Here is a 14641-nt window from a genome sequence, read left to right as displayed (position 1 = left end):
CGCGGCCGCCCGGCGTGGGCGGTGCCACCCCCCCCCCCATCCCCCAGCGGCTGCCCAGCGCGCAGCTCCCCAGCCCCCTCCCCCTCGGATGTGGCTGGATCTTGAGGCGCGCAGGGCCGGAGACGCCGCAGACCCGGGACCTGGAGCAGCTCGGAGGCGGTGAAGTCGGTGTCTTTCTTTCTCTTTCTCTCCTCGGTGGTGGTGCTTAAGATACCACCTGCCCCCAGGGATTCTCGCCCCGCACCCCAGTTCCTGTTCCCCGCCCTTCTCCGCCCGACCCCGAGTCTGGAGCTGGCGGGAAGCAGCGGAGAGTGGAGCGGAGACCCCGCGGCTGGCCTGGCGCTGGGCCGGCGCCTGGAGTTAGTTGTGGGGGAGGGGGAGAACGAGACAGACCTCGAGAGGGTAGATAGCCCTTCCGACAGCCACCTAATTTCTAGACAAAGCGCATTTCCTTTTCCCTTCCCCCATCTGCGATCTAGATGAGGGGCCCTCCTCCCCTTCGCGGCCTTGGACGGCGCCTTGGGCCTCCCGCATCAGCGCGGCCCGCTGCCCTGAGGCTGCGGCGGGCGTTCCGTTACGTGGCTGCCGCCGGGTGGGGAGGAACACGGGCCCGGTGGTGCAGTGCCCTTGAGCCCCCGGGCCGCGGCCTTTGTTTCTCCCCGCGGATGCGCTGACCACGAGGCCCCGCTCCTGGGTGGGGGGCGGGGGCCGAGTGTCGAGGCCTGGTGAAGCCGGGTGGGGCTCCTGGGGAGCGACCGACCGAAAAGGTGGTTTGTCTGAGAAGTGGCACGAAATGGGACCGAAGCATCTCAGTATGGCTTTTTTCTTTCTTCAGATTTTAAAACTAGTGATTAGAAAGGGGGAGGGTTTCTAAAAAGAAACCAAGTTGGGGTTATATAGGCGCCTCTTTGGACTGTTGAAAGATCTAGTGGGAAATTTCAAGGTAGTTTAATAATTGTGATTGTTTGGGTTATCATGTCAAATTTTGAGCCAACTTATCTGACCATTTTTTTGAAATTCTGGATAGGATTGATCTAAACGAGATTTAGATTGGGGAACTCTCAGATACCAGGGTTCCCAGTAAGGCTTTCTAAGCGCACTAGGTTACAACACTGATCTACTCAGCAAGCATTAGATCACTAATAACTTAGCCAGGAGCTCCAATCTGTGTCTCTGGATTTGAGTACAAGTTTTCAATTTACGATACATAAGTGGGGGGTTGGAATTCCAAACAAAACTTGTGTTTACCTACCTTTTTTGTGTCGTGCAAACTTCTTTTTAACTGTCATGCATTTTTCTAGTAATAGCTCTTCAAGTCTGCAATAAAAAATGGCCTCCAATAAAACTACATTGGTAAGTTAATGAAAACTAAAATATAAGGATCTAACTCAAATTTTTTTTCCCCAAAATTACAACTTTGCATTTCTGTGGTTGAGATTTTTACATCCACGTGTATTTCCCAGTTCCCTCCCCCCAGTGTTGTTATGAGGAGAATTAGGGGCGAAAACGAAATCGTTACATTGAGATGCTTATAGGCTTGGCTTAATAGTGTCTTAATCCAAGAAACCAATCCTGGGAAGATAGCAAAATGAAATTTACACAGTATTTTTATCTTGAAATAAAAATAAACTTTTGCAACATGGAAGAATATTGACAGGGAATACTTTAAAGCTCTGGCTTGTTGCATAAGGGTCCCTAAATCACCCTGTACTGTATTCTAGAGAAAGCAGGTATGTTCAGTATTGGCTAAAGAATTTGTTCCTCATACCCCTAAGTTGGGACAAAAGTCATTCAATCTTTGGAATTACTTTAGTCATACTGTCATATTTCAAACTTGATTATTCTAAAATTAAGGCTTTAAAATCCCATCATTGCCTTGTGGTTTTTTTAAATACAAAATGAACGAAACCATACATATGTCCAGGAAGGAGAGAAGTTTAATCTCGATGTCTTGAGCAATTAAATTTTTTCACTTTGCTTTCTTAAATCCAAAGTTTACGTTCATTCCAACACATTTTATTAAAAATTCTAGGAATGTGTAAAGACGTAGTATATTCAGCCATATTACAAGCTTTTTAAAACATTGAAATATTCACATAAAAATCTCAAAATCCAAGCTCATAGTTATCACAGTATTTCTAACTCGTTGTATTAGTAATTGCAATCATATTAAAGGTGAGTGCTAATATATAAATAAGGTAAAGCATTTGGTTTTGGTTTATATATTCTTCCCTTGGGTTTAACACTACAAAGGCAAGTTGGTGATTTTTAATTTTTACCATCATTAGTTTGCACATTTAACTATGATATCCTGGGAAACATTGAAACATTAAGTGTGGCACAGATGATTCCCATCTACTATGCTCCCCCAGGATTGAACTGCCCTTCAAGTTCCATAACCAGTAGACCAAAGTGTAAATAATTGGATTGGCTATATGGTTACCTGTGACCTTTAAGTATTGGAAGGAGAAGGAACCTGCTATCTCAGAAGCTTGGAGGATGAAGGCAAACATAGATGCTTCTATTGCTTTGGCACAGTTTTGATAGTCTTCAACGTCTGTAACTTAATGATAGTTAAGCATTTTATCTTTTGTTAAGGGATCATAAATTGACAACCTTGAAAGTTCTGTTTTTAATCTAATTTTTCATTTCAAAAAATGAGGTGTTTTTAATTTTAGACGGAAAGTGGGTGAATTTTGTTTGAAAAGAAAAAGATGAACATTTGTAACTAGCTTATGAGTGCCACAGAAGTAAATACTTCATTCTTTGTGCTAGGTTTTATTCTTTACACTTCCGTGTTTATTTTTGTTACCCTTTTTTTTTTCTGTGAACCTCTTGTCTTCATGAAAATGGCTGTTTTATCATTTAGGATCGCTGTGTGCTAGGTTTTTGTCGACACCAGTTCATTTCTCTCCCTACCACTCCTTATGTTTTAAGGCCTGACTTGGAGATGGTAGCCAACAAAATCAGGTGTTTGCTGGGTTATTTTAAATTCCAGAGGAGTTTTATTTCTTATATGTGTGTACATTTCTGAAAAATTGGATATTTTTAATGTACTTCTGCAGTCTTATGGTATTGCTGTTAACTATTCTGCTTATATGCTAGATGAGGGGTTACCAGCAATTTTTTTTTAATAGCAGCACTGAAATGAATTTAAAATTAACATTTGAGGTTTCCCTCCCATAGTGCCTTCTAATTAGCCATTTAAGTTTTTTTTATTTCTTTTCAGTTCTTGTAACATCTGAGTTATTGGAAAATAGTGTAGGGTTTAGCATGGTGTCTTGGCCGCTCTTGTAACATTAAAGAAAAAAACTAAGTTAAAAACTTCTCTGCATAAATTTTGTTGGCTACCAGTTTGGATTCTTGAGAGGCCAAGAAGGAAGGATTTTTTCACATTGGAGAATTAAAATGATCCAGCATTTTGGCGACTTCATGTGACAATATTATAGCTTTGTTCCATGTGATCTATAGTATCATCTGTAGAAATTGTGGGACAATATTGACATCCTTTTTAACCTCTTCAGGGTCTCCTTAATTCACTCTATCATTGATATCAGGATTCTGAATCGTGTTTTCATTCTGCAGTTACTTCTTTTTTTCTGTATAATCAGGGCTTTTAACTTTGGTGTTTGCTTTGATAAAGGGGATTTTAGGGTCTGAAGGTTGTAGTGTTAAAGGGACTGTGGCTCAATAAGACCTGTTAGTAATACTTATTCTCTTCTTTGTATCATCATCTAATACTTTATAGTTGTCTGTTGCCATGTTGCAATTAAAATGAGTGTGAGCTCTTGGTTCTTGGAGACTAGATGAGACATTAGATTTGGAAAAGATAACAGTATTTTCCAGTGTTTTTGATTGTATTATTTCAGTGAAGAGGGGTGGGTGATAGGTTTGAGCTCAAATGGAATTAAGTGTTCCTTTTGTTGACTTTGATCTTTTCAGAAGGGTCTCCCCTAGGATATAGAAGTAAAAGTACAGGTATTGAACACAACAATAATGTAAACAATTTAGTCTTTAAAATGTACTCAAAAATTTAAAGAGAAGAGATGTCTCTTAAATCTTCTTTGTTTTCTTTTAGCAAAAAATGGGAAAGAAACAGAATGGAAAGAGTAAAAAAGTAGAAGAGGCAGAGCCTGAAGAATTTGTGGTGGAGAAAGTACTGGACCGACGTGTAGTGAATGGGAAGGTGGAGTACTTCCTGAAGTGGAAGGGATTTACAGAGTAAGAAACCTGGTGCTTTTATTAGACAGACGTTTAACTGTATTTAAGTGACATTTAAAATCTGCTTTTAGTCTGAAGTTTTTAAATTCAATTTCCCCATATATTTCTTTAAATGTAAAGACCCCTTTAATCTAGGGTACCTTGCTGGAGATCTGTTTAAAAAGAGCCAAGTCTTCAGCCTACGATTGGAACCAAGCATATCTGAAACTAGTTGATTGCCTTGAAGAGTCACATTTACAGCAGTGCAGTTCACCCTGTAATGCATTTTACTGAAGTCAGGTATTGTACCAGAACATCTAGTTGACGTTTCCTTATATACAGAGGACACTAAAACATTGAAGCTATGTAAGGTAGACTGGTGGATGTTGGACAGAAGTGCTTATCATAATCTGGGACATGAGCCATACACTAGGTATACTGTATTCTAATCTCTAAGAAGCAGTCGGGCATTTTTTTAAGCTACTTACTTCTTTATATTTCTTGTTACTAATCATTATTATAATGTTATATTGTGACTAACTCATGCAGAAATTCCACTCTACTTGTAATCTTCTGCCTGAGACCACAGAAACAGCAAGGTTCCATGGCCAGTGACTCATAAAAAGATAAGTGAAGATAATCAACAATTTTCTGAACATGGTGGATATGAGGGAGTGTGCTAGTCAAATACTTAGGCTTCAAATATCTGTTACCTACTACATGCCCCACCATTTACTGTTAAAGCTGTCTACCGTTAAAGCAATTTGAGAATTACGAGTTAAATGGAAGGTTTAAGTTTCTTATTTTATCCTTCCAGTATCTTTAGTTGAGCCAAAGTATATGTCATAAATTTATAATTTGCCACTAGGAAAATTTCCAATAGTTAGGAGAATAAAGCAAAGTAAGTCTGAACTTTTATTTTATGTTGTGTTATTTTTGAGAGAATGTGTGCAGAATGGGGGTGAGGTGCAGAGAGAGAGGAAGCTGTCAGCCAGAGCCCTACTTGGGGCTTGCTCTCACAAAGCATAAGATCATGACCTGAGCCTAAATCAAGAGTGGAAAGCTTAACTGACAGTGCCACCAAGGTGCCCAAGTCTGGACTATTTTAAAATTAGATTTAACCAGTATACCAAAGGATTGATTACCTTCATGTGGTAGGTTTTTTCTTGTTTGTTTTGGAATATCTTGAGACATTAAGTGGTGTTTGTTTCTGTCCAGCCCATCAAAATGTTAAAAAACTTAACTCCTTTTCTCCCTCTTTTCTCTGAAACTTAAGGCCACTAGTATAATTGAAACTTGCTAGATGCTGTACAATGTATTAGATAATACAGAAGTTTATATTATCTATATTCCTACATATAGAAAGGGCCAGGGTTATATATATCTATATTGAATTGAGGCTCTGCCTCAACTCTTTTGTCCTCCTCTATTCTCAGATTCAGGTTTGCCAATTTTAGAGTCTCAGCATATCAAAAGACCCAAGTTATAATCAGAAATTAACATTTACTTGGGGGGCCTGGGTGGCTCAGTCAGTTAAGCGTCCAACTTCGGCTCAGATCATGATCTCATGGTTTGTGAGTTCAAGCCCCGCATCAGGCTCTGTGCTGACAGCTAGCTCAGAGCCTGGAGCCTACTTCGAATTCTGTGTCTCCCTCTCTCTGCTCCTCCCCTGCTTGCAAGGTTTCTCTCTGTCTCAAAAATAAACAATGTTAAAAAAAAAAAAGTTAACATTACCTTTGTTTTCCAACATCTCTAAAATGATTAATTTCATTCTATCTCGTTCTGTAAAGTCTTTTTGGATCAGAGCGCGCAGGACTGGGGGGGATGCCTGGCTGGTTCCGTTTGTAAAGCATACGACTCATCTCGCAGTTTTGAGTTCCAGCTCCACATTGTGCATAGTATTTTAAAAACAAAAAAAAAGTTAGCAAGCTTATTACTAGTGTTGTCTAACTTTCGCATTTGGTAGTTGGTATTCATTTTTCTTCTAGTCCTTCTGAAAAACATGAAAATGGTCCTCTCATCGGGGGCTGCCAGACTTTTTCCTTAAAGAATCATATAGTAAATACTTAAGGTACTGGGGCCATAGGTCTCTCACAATTACTTAACTCTGCAAATATAGTACAAAAGCAGCAGTAGATACTATGTCAAACAAATGAGCATGACTGTTCTAATGACACTTTATGGGCCCTAAAGTTTGAATTTCATGTGATTGTCATTTTGAAATTTTTCCCCGACCAATTAAAAACGTGAAAACCACTCTTAGTTTGCCCAACATAAAAAAAGCTGGGTTTGACTTTTGGGTTGCCAGCCCCTGTTCTTCATCATTACCCAATTTGAGGACCCAGCAGAAATTGAAAATTGTGTCTCACATTTGAGAATGCCTTAGAGTTGTGTTTTCAAACACAGTATTGAGGAGCCCAACTTGAGGCATAGTCTGATCTGGTAAAGTAATTTGAAGTGGGAATAAGAAATCCACATTTTTAAAGCCTTTTTAGAGAAATTCTGAAGTGGGTTACTGATGTAACTTAGAAGTATAATCACTCTAATTATTCTGCTGGAGTCAGGTACAGTTAATTTGGAGGTAATACAGCAGATTGCCCACTTAGTAGAGGCTGAGAAAGTAGACATAGGAAATATAAGAATTTCTCCAAAAGATTGTGGAAGTAGGGAAGAAGCATCTGCAGTAAAGCAGACTTTTTTTCAGATAAATATTAAATGGATGTGGGTGATGGTGATGAATCGTATTTAATTGAATTTTTTTTTTTTTAACTGAACCCAGTGCTGACAATACTTGGGAACCTGAAGAAAATTTAGATTGTCCAGAGTTAATTGAAGCATTTCTTAATTCTCAAAAAGCTGGTAAAGAAAAAGATGGCACAAAAAGAAAATCTTTATCTGACAGTGAATCTGATGATAGCAAATCCAAGAAGAAAAGAGATGCTGTAAGTATAATGTATTGCCCACCAGACTGACTTTGTAAAAGGTTGAAAGCTTGATTTTTAAAGTACATTTAAGATACTTAAAATGCTTTTAAAATCTGTGAAGAGCTTTTTTAAAATGTTAATATTTAGGACAAAAAGGATAGGCATAAGATTTAGCCTGGATCATATAAACGTGTAGCAAGAGTTGATACCATATAAATTGCTGTCCTAGTGTTATTTTGAGTAGATCTGTGGATTTGATGCTCAATGAGACCATTTCCTGTGACCTTGGACTGGCAGTCTTAAAAATGATCTTTGCAGCCCTTTATAGTGCAGTAAAAAAAATTCACAGAGCATATCCTGATTAGGGACGAAGTAGCATTGACCACCAGAAAGTACTTCCTCATGAGATCTTTGTCAAAATATTGCCATTTGAATTTGCAAATTTGATTTTGGAGTATATAATCACTGGTAATGGAAATTGTTTTTACAGTTTTGGATGGGGGGGGCGGAGACGTGAAATGAGATAGTCGTTTCGTTCATTACCTGGGTATTTTGATCCAGTCTTTGCTTCTCTAATGTTTCTGTGGCTTTGGGCAAAACACATTAACTACTTGCTCTTATACCCTCAACTCCAAAACAGATTATACTGACCGTCCCTACTGATCTAACATCAATTTGAGAAAAGGTCTTGATTCTGAATTAGTATTCAAGTTAGGGGACTAAACATAAAATACAGATGCACTGATAAGGTCTTTGGAGTTAAAATTTTATCATTTGACCTAGATGCCAAGTGCTTCACAGATAATCTGTTAAATCTTCATGACAAATTTATAAAGATTATAGGTATTATCCCCATTTTCCAGATGAGAAACAGAGAGTTTGAGAAATTTGGTTCTGGATGCTTTTAGCAGCTAAAGCAAGAAGGTAATATGTTAAGAACCAATATGCATAAATTGAAATTCAACCATATACTGATAAGCACTGTTTAATAACAATAGTTGTCCTACTTGGAGCCCTTACAATGTGCCCAGCAGTGTTCTGTGTAACTTATTTTGTACTTTGAACGCTGCGAAATACTTATGAGACAGTATTATTTCTATTTTATAGAAAACCTGAACCACAGAGAGGTTAACTTGCCCAAAGCCACACAGTAAAGTCATCATTCTAACTAACCCAGATAATCTGACTCCAGAGCCTAGGATAAGTCTGATAAAGAGAGGGGATTTGTTGATCTAAGCAGCTCTCAAACATTTTTGGTCTCAGAGAACCCTTTTATTTAATAACTTGAGAATATTATTGAGAATTCCCAAGAACTTTTGTTGATGTGTGTTATGACTATCAATACTATTTTAGAAATTAAAGGAAATTCCTAAAATCCTTGTGTATTCAGTTAATGACAAAACCTGTTGCATATTCACAACTTTTCATGAAAAATAACCTTAAATGAGAAGAGTATCATTTTACATTTTTGCAAATCTTTTCAGTGTCTGGCTTACGATAGTTTACTTCTGCATCTGATTTGCTATCTTAATGTTTGGAGAAACATGAAGACAATCAAGTCAGAGATACATGAAAAGAGGGGACTTTGCAGATAAACAGACACCTACCAGTGGTCTCAGGCATCTCCAGGGGTCCTCAGACCACACTTTTAGAAGCACTGGTTTATGCTAGGTATTTTATAAGGTTTCCTATAATTCAGATTGATTACAATACTGATTAGTGTGGGTTTTAAAGTTTTTACTATTTTCCTATTTGTATTTTGTGTGTGGTTTTAAAATAATACGAGTAATTTAGACTAAGACCTAATAGTGATAACTTTAAAAAAAGAATTTATGATTATTAATGGATGAGTTAGCAAAATAAACAGATTAATTTTTTGTATGGCCATACAGTTCTGTCTTTTGATGTATTAGGATAAAGAAAGGTATTTGTTTTCTTGAGATTTAGGATACGTTTAGATATCCAATTTGTTGTAGCTTCCTGTAAGGCTAAGGGAAATTACAATGTTTTAGTACAAAATAAGGGTTCTTTCTCTTGCCATTTCTTTTTCACTATTGGAAGACTTTTATTTGAAAGCAAAATTTCATGAAAACACATTGGAAGTTAGTATTATTTGCTGTATGGAAAGTGAAACATTTATATAGTCAATTAATATATTTTTAATCAGGCTGATAAACCAAGAGGCTTTGCCAGAGGTCTTGATCCTGAACGAATAATTGGTGCCACAGACAGTAGTGGAGAATTAATGTTTCTCATGAAATGGTAAGTGTGTAGTGGATTGCTGTTCTATTTTATTGAAGTAAGAATAGATTTTTTAAATTTGTGAAGCCTTAATTAGAAAAGGTTTTCTAGTTTTCATCATTAGATAGTAATAAATACTGAAAGGATGATTGAGTTTCTTTTGCTATGATGTTTTTAAACAAAGATTGGCAAACTGTGGCCTGTTTTGGAAAGTGAGGTTGTATTGGAACATAGCCACAAGTACTACATAATCCTTCAGAAGCACTTAAACACCTTTTAACAGTTATAATTGAAAGATTCTCAGTTGACAAAAACAGTTGAGACTTTTGACTGAACATTTTTTTCCTCACAACAGGAAAGATTCAGATGAGGCAGACTTGGTGCTGGCAAAAGAGGCAAATATGAAGTGTCCTCAGATTGTAATTGCTTTTTATGAAGAGAGACTAACTTGGCATTCTTGTCCAGAAGATGAAGCTCAATAATTGTTTGTGTTGCTTTTTATATATATTTATATATACATATAAAATTTGGGTCTTGGTTTTGATTTATTAGTGTGAAGAAATAACATTCTAATGAAAATCAAGTTTGGTATGTTTGTTTTGAAGTAGTATTGGGGGAGTTGTTGGGGTTTTTTGCATCTATAGCACTGGTTACTTTGAACAAATAAAAGCTTTCTGTAGTTGCTTCCTTTATCAGAAAAGACTATTTGAGACCATGGTATATCATTCCCCGGCTTTGGAGAACACCTTTTCTAAATGTTGGGGGAAATCTTCATAGTTGTTACTCAATCAGAATCTGTGTTTAACTCCTATATGCCTAAGGACCATTCTGGGATTTTTGTTTATTGGGGGGGGGGGTTGTGTATATACTTAAAATACATAAGAAAATACATACGTAAATGGTTTTTTCTTTTTTTTTTTTTTTTTTTTAACATTCTCCAAAATAAAAACAGGATTTTAAAACCACGGATAAGCCCATGTTTCTGGGATGCCATCATTTTCAGCAAACTAAGAAGTAATCATTTGATTTAAATTTTTTCCTGAAGCCTTAACCTTTCAAATTTTGTAATTAATTGGACAGTTTACATATAATGTAAGTAATTTAAATTGGACAGTTTGAAAGCAGCCATATCAGAATCCATGTTTACAGTCACACAAATGCAAGTTTGTTTGCAAGATTCCTGGAAGGAAAATGTCGTCACTACCAACAACCTCCCCACCCAAATGAGAAAACCAGACAAGTCCTGGTGTGTTTTAATTAGGTAAGCAAAACTTAGTTAAATGGACATTTGAAGGTTCCTTCTGGTGAACCTTTCCTTTTCAAGAAATTGAAATCCCTGTGCTGTACTGAGTAAAAGGTCAGGATTCATGGAATGTCTAAAATTTGTTCATGGAAACCTGATCATAATCATGGCAAGATGTTGGCAAATTAGCACCTGCTGGAATAAATTGGGGGACAGGCGTCTGTAATCTAAATTTTTGACCTGCATGATTTTCTTTACCCCAATTCATTCCTTACATGTAGGCTCAATCTCAGTATTTGAGTTACTGGTTCAGTAGAAACCAGGAAAAAACAATAACTTTGTAGTCAGAATGTTATCCAACTGTATATTGTTTACTTTATTGTAAATACTGGTAAACAGTGGTCAATAAATAGTTTTATATTCCTTTATGTGGTTAGACTTTTTCTTTATCTGATTGTCTTTCTAGTAGGAGTAGAACATTCACATATCTTTGAATCACATTCATGTTTATAACATTAAAGCATTAGAGTACATGTCGTAGATCTTTTGAACTTAGGAGTTGCAAACATACTAGAATATATATTTCTTGTGATACCTAAGAGAAATCTGCATCATTAAAGTGAAATTTTGATACTTAAAGTCTAGTTCGTTGAAATTGCTATCTGAAAAAGTTATTCTGATAGGATTGGTCCTGTTGTGATAGATACATTTCTACTAATTTCTAAAATTCATACAGAGAAAAGGAAATCATTTTGCAATACATACAAATATTTAATCCTGTCATACACCCGGAACTGATAGATCTATGTCAAATTATACCTCAATAAAAAAATAAAGCCATATCTATACTAAGCTATTATTTATTCTGTTGTTTATTACTTATCTTTATGGATCTAGCACTGCTCTCACCAACGGGTTGGTAGATGATACAGAACTTACTGTTTATACCAGAAAGTGATGATCCCTACGTTAAACTTTAGTAAAGGCATTTCTGGAAACAATGTTGTCCACCTGGTACTTCTATTTTCCCCTATTATGTTGTATTAGTTTCTTACTGGCATTGTAGAAGAATTACATTAAAGCTTAAGGACTTAAAACAACACAAACTTATTAATCAGTTTTGGAGGTCAGAAGTTTGAAACTTGTCTCACTGAGCTGAAAAGGTGTCAGCAGGGCTGTTTCCTTCTCGAGGCTCCCGATACCAAAATCTGTTTTCTTTATCTTTTTCTGTTTCTGAAAGCCATCTACATTTCTCGGTTTCTGGCCCCCTCCGTCTTTAAAACCAGCAGTGTAACAGTGTCCCAACAAGTTACTTCTCTGTGCCTCAGTTACCTAATAGAAACCATGAGCTTCTGTAAAGACAAAATAAATGCATATGAGTCACTTAGTACCTTGCACTTCCTGATCAAAATGGCTGTTACGTGCTATTTTTAATGGCATAGTAGGCTGTTCCATGAAGGTTCCCCAAGTTAACCAACTGCCATAGGTAGGTTAGGTTATTTGTAGTTTTTGCTATTAATATAGCGAACATTCTTAGAAATAAAATGATGGTGGCACTTAAGTAGAGAAAGACGGATTCTCATTTATTAGTGAGGTCAAGCTTACAGTGATTTACTCTTCCCATCAGTCACCTTTATCTTCTATCCTCACTTGTACTGCAAGTTAATAATACTGGAATTTTTTTTTCAGCCAGTCCAATAGTTATATGTTTTAACATGTCTGTGATCTTTTCGAGTACTTTCATGCTTAATGATAATTCCGTTTCCTCACCTAAAATCAGTTGCCAATTTTACAAAAATTTTTAATTGCCAGGAGTAGTAAGATTAACACAGTTTTTTGAATTGCAAACACCAGTGTCTGTATTTTGACCTGGTTTATGCTATATTTTGGTTGTCCCATTTTTTTTTTAATGTCAATTCTTACTAGTTTAACATCTGGATTTCTTGTCTTGTTCAAAGCTACTCCCAATCCTGAAGTTGATGTTAATATAGATATTCTTTTAAATTTTTCTCATTTACATTATCATTTTTATAGTAAGGTCTTTCTTTAATCAGATATTTTGTTGGATACTGTGATGTAGGTTTCAGGTTCTTTTGCTCCCCAAGACGGACATGAGTACCTTTGAAGAAGTGAGCTGTGTGGCCAACAAAAGTTTGCCTAATCCTATGGATCAAAGAAAACCATATACCACTTTTCTTTCTCATAAAGGGCCTGGAATCTCTTCAAATACCTGACAAGTATTGGTGTGGCAAAATTCAGAACAGAAGGGGACACTTGGACCTAGAGTTTATTACCAATAAGCTACTTATAAAACCTCTGAAGTTACCATGATTCCTCACTACTGTTCCCCTTCCCAGTGCTTTCTTTTTGTGTTTGAAAACAAATTATATATCCCTTGTTAATAAGTCGGAACTCTGGTTCCTGGTAATTCTAAGAGGACCTGATACTGCTCAGGTTTTAATGCAGTAAACAACATGGGCAGTAAAGGAAAGGTATAAAAGTCAATAAGGGAAGTTGTCCTTTAGGGTAATTGTTAAGACATATAAAAATACTAACTTCTGGGGCGCCTGGGTGGCTCAGTTGGTTGAGCATCTGGCCTCAGCTCAGGTCATGATCTCACGGTTGGTGGGTTCGAGCCCTGGGTCGGGCTCTGTGCTGACAGCTCAGCCTGGAGCCTGCTTCGGATTCTGTGTCTCCCTCTCTCTCTGACCCTCCCCTGCTCACGCTGTCTCTCTCTGTCTCTCAAAAATAAATTTAAAAAATAAAAATACTATTTTCTGTTTCAAGTTTGAACCTTAACCAGGCACTGAAGATATATGTTGGGAAAAAATGTAAGGAAGGCCTGAGTTTGAGCTTGGTCGTTAGGTTTTCTGTCTCACACAAAGATGAGCTCAGGTGTGTTTTGTTTGTCTTAAACACCCCACCCACGGGCTCCTAGCTGGGTTCATATGTTGGCTAATTAGAAAGCTCATAAAGACATGCTTAATCTATTTAAAATTTCTGTGTATGTGTGTGCATGTGTGTGTGAGTGGATAAAGCTGAATAGCTGTCTCAAATTATATTTGATCCTTACTGTGTGCATTTCTGTGCTTTATTAATCCAATATGAAAACTGGGTATCAAGCAAAAGAATCTAATATGAATTGGAATATTAAAAACATGTATTTGTATATAGTCTGTATGACACATAATCCCTTCTGTGTTCTGATGAATGCGTGAATTTATATTTTATGTTTTGAATATTCACTGAACAAGGGGAGCAACTTAAAGCTCTAGTAGTTGACTTAATATAATCAAGGAAGTTGATTCTGAATGTAGTATATCTGACGAGTGTGCTGTGCTTATTTATCATATACATGGCAATCCCTAACATCTGCTAATAGAGCATAGTTAGGGAGTGGGGATTGCAGGCTGCTGGGTTTTGGGGGGTGGGGTTTTGTGTGTGTGTATTCTAAGAATTTATATTCTGTTAAAATATAAGCAATCTTTCAGGTCACTTGAAGTACAAAAATGTGAAATCGTATTCACTTGAAGAATTTTTTCATTACTGTTCATGTTTTACTATAAAAGCAAACAATGAAAATCTCCATGAACACATATAAGAACTTTATCAGTTCTTAAAAATATACCTTAACAGTTGTTGAATACTGTGCTAAGTGGTTCTCATACTTGGTTTTACTTAATCCTCAAATGCCTTATGGGGTAGGTATGATTGACCCCATCACACCGGTGAAGATCCTAGGCCACTAAATGGTTAAAGAAGGTTAATGCCATTTGTATGAATTCGAGCATCAAATGTGGGAATAAAGAGAAGGGGGGGTGCCTGGGTGGCTTAGTCTCGTTAGCGTCCCGACTCTTGGTCTCAACTCAGGTCTTGATCTCAGCGTTGTGAGTTCAAGCTCCATGCTGGGTGCATAGCCTACTTTAAAAAATAGGGGCGCCTGGGTGGCTCATTGGGTTAAGCATCCAACTTTGGCTCAGGTCATGATCTCACCACTCATGAGTCCCGGCCCAAGTCAGGCTCTGTGCTGACA

The 14641-nt window shown here is 37.2% G+C and overlaps 1 protein-coding gene across 2 annotated transcripts; it reads left to right on the top strand.

The window, feature by feature from the left end:
* Window positions 1-48: 48 nt before the first annotated feature.
* CBX3 (chromobox 3) lies at window positions 49-11036 on the top strand. Of its 2 annotated transcripts, XM_029926069.1 has the most exons (6): window positions 49-164; window positions 1302-1353; window positions 4079-4221; window positions 6980-7142; window positions 9292-9386; window positions 9721-11036. In XM_029926069.1, exons 2-6 carry the CDS (start codon window positions 1330-1332, stop codon window positions 9845-9847), a joined length of 552 nt encoding a protein of 183 aa, XP_029781929.1. In that variant the 5' UTR covers window positions 49-164; window positions 1302-1329; the 3' UTR covers window positions 9848-11036. The 2 variants fall into 2 exon arrangements, with proteins under 2 accessions (XP_029781929.1, XP_029781938.1); XM_029926078.1 differs by lacking the exon at window positions 49-164 and having other exon boundaries at window positions 176-1353.
* Window positions 11037-14641: the final 3605 nt, after the last annotated feature.

The sequence above is a fragment of the Suricata suricatta genome, chromosome 2 (genome assembly GCF_006229205.1).
Source record: "Suricata suricatta isolate VVHF042 chromosome 2, meerkat_22Aug2017_6uvM2_HiC, whole genome shotgun sequence".
Classification (NCBI taxonomy): domain Eukaryota; kingdom Metazoa; phylum Chordata; class Mammalia; order Carnivora; family Herpestidae; genus Suricata; species Suricata suricatta.
This window is presented reverse-complemented; position numbering and strand designations above follow the sequence as displayed.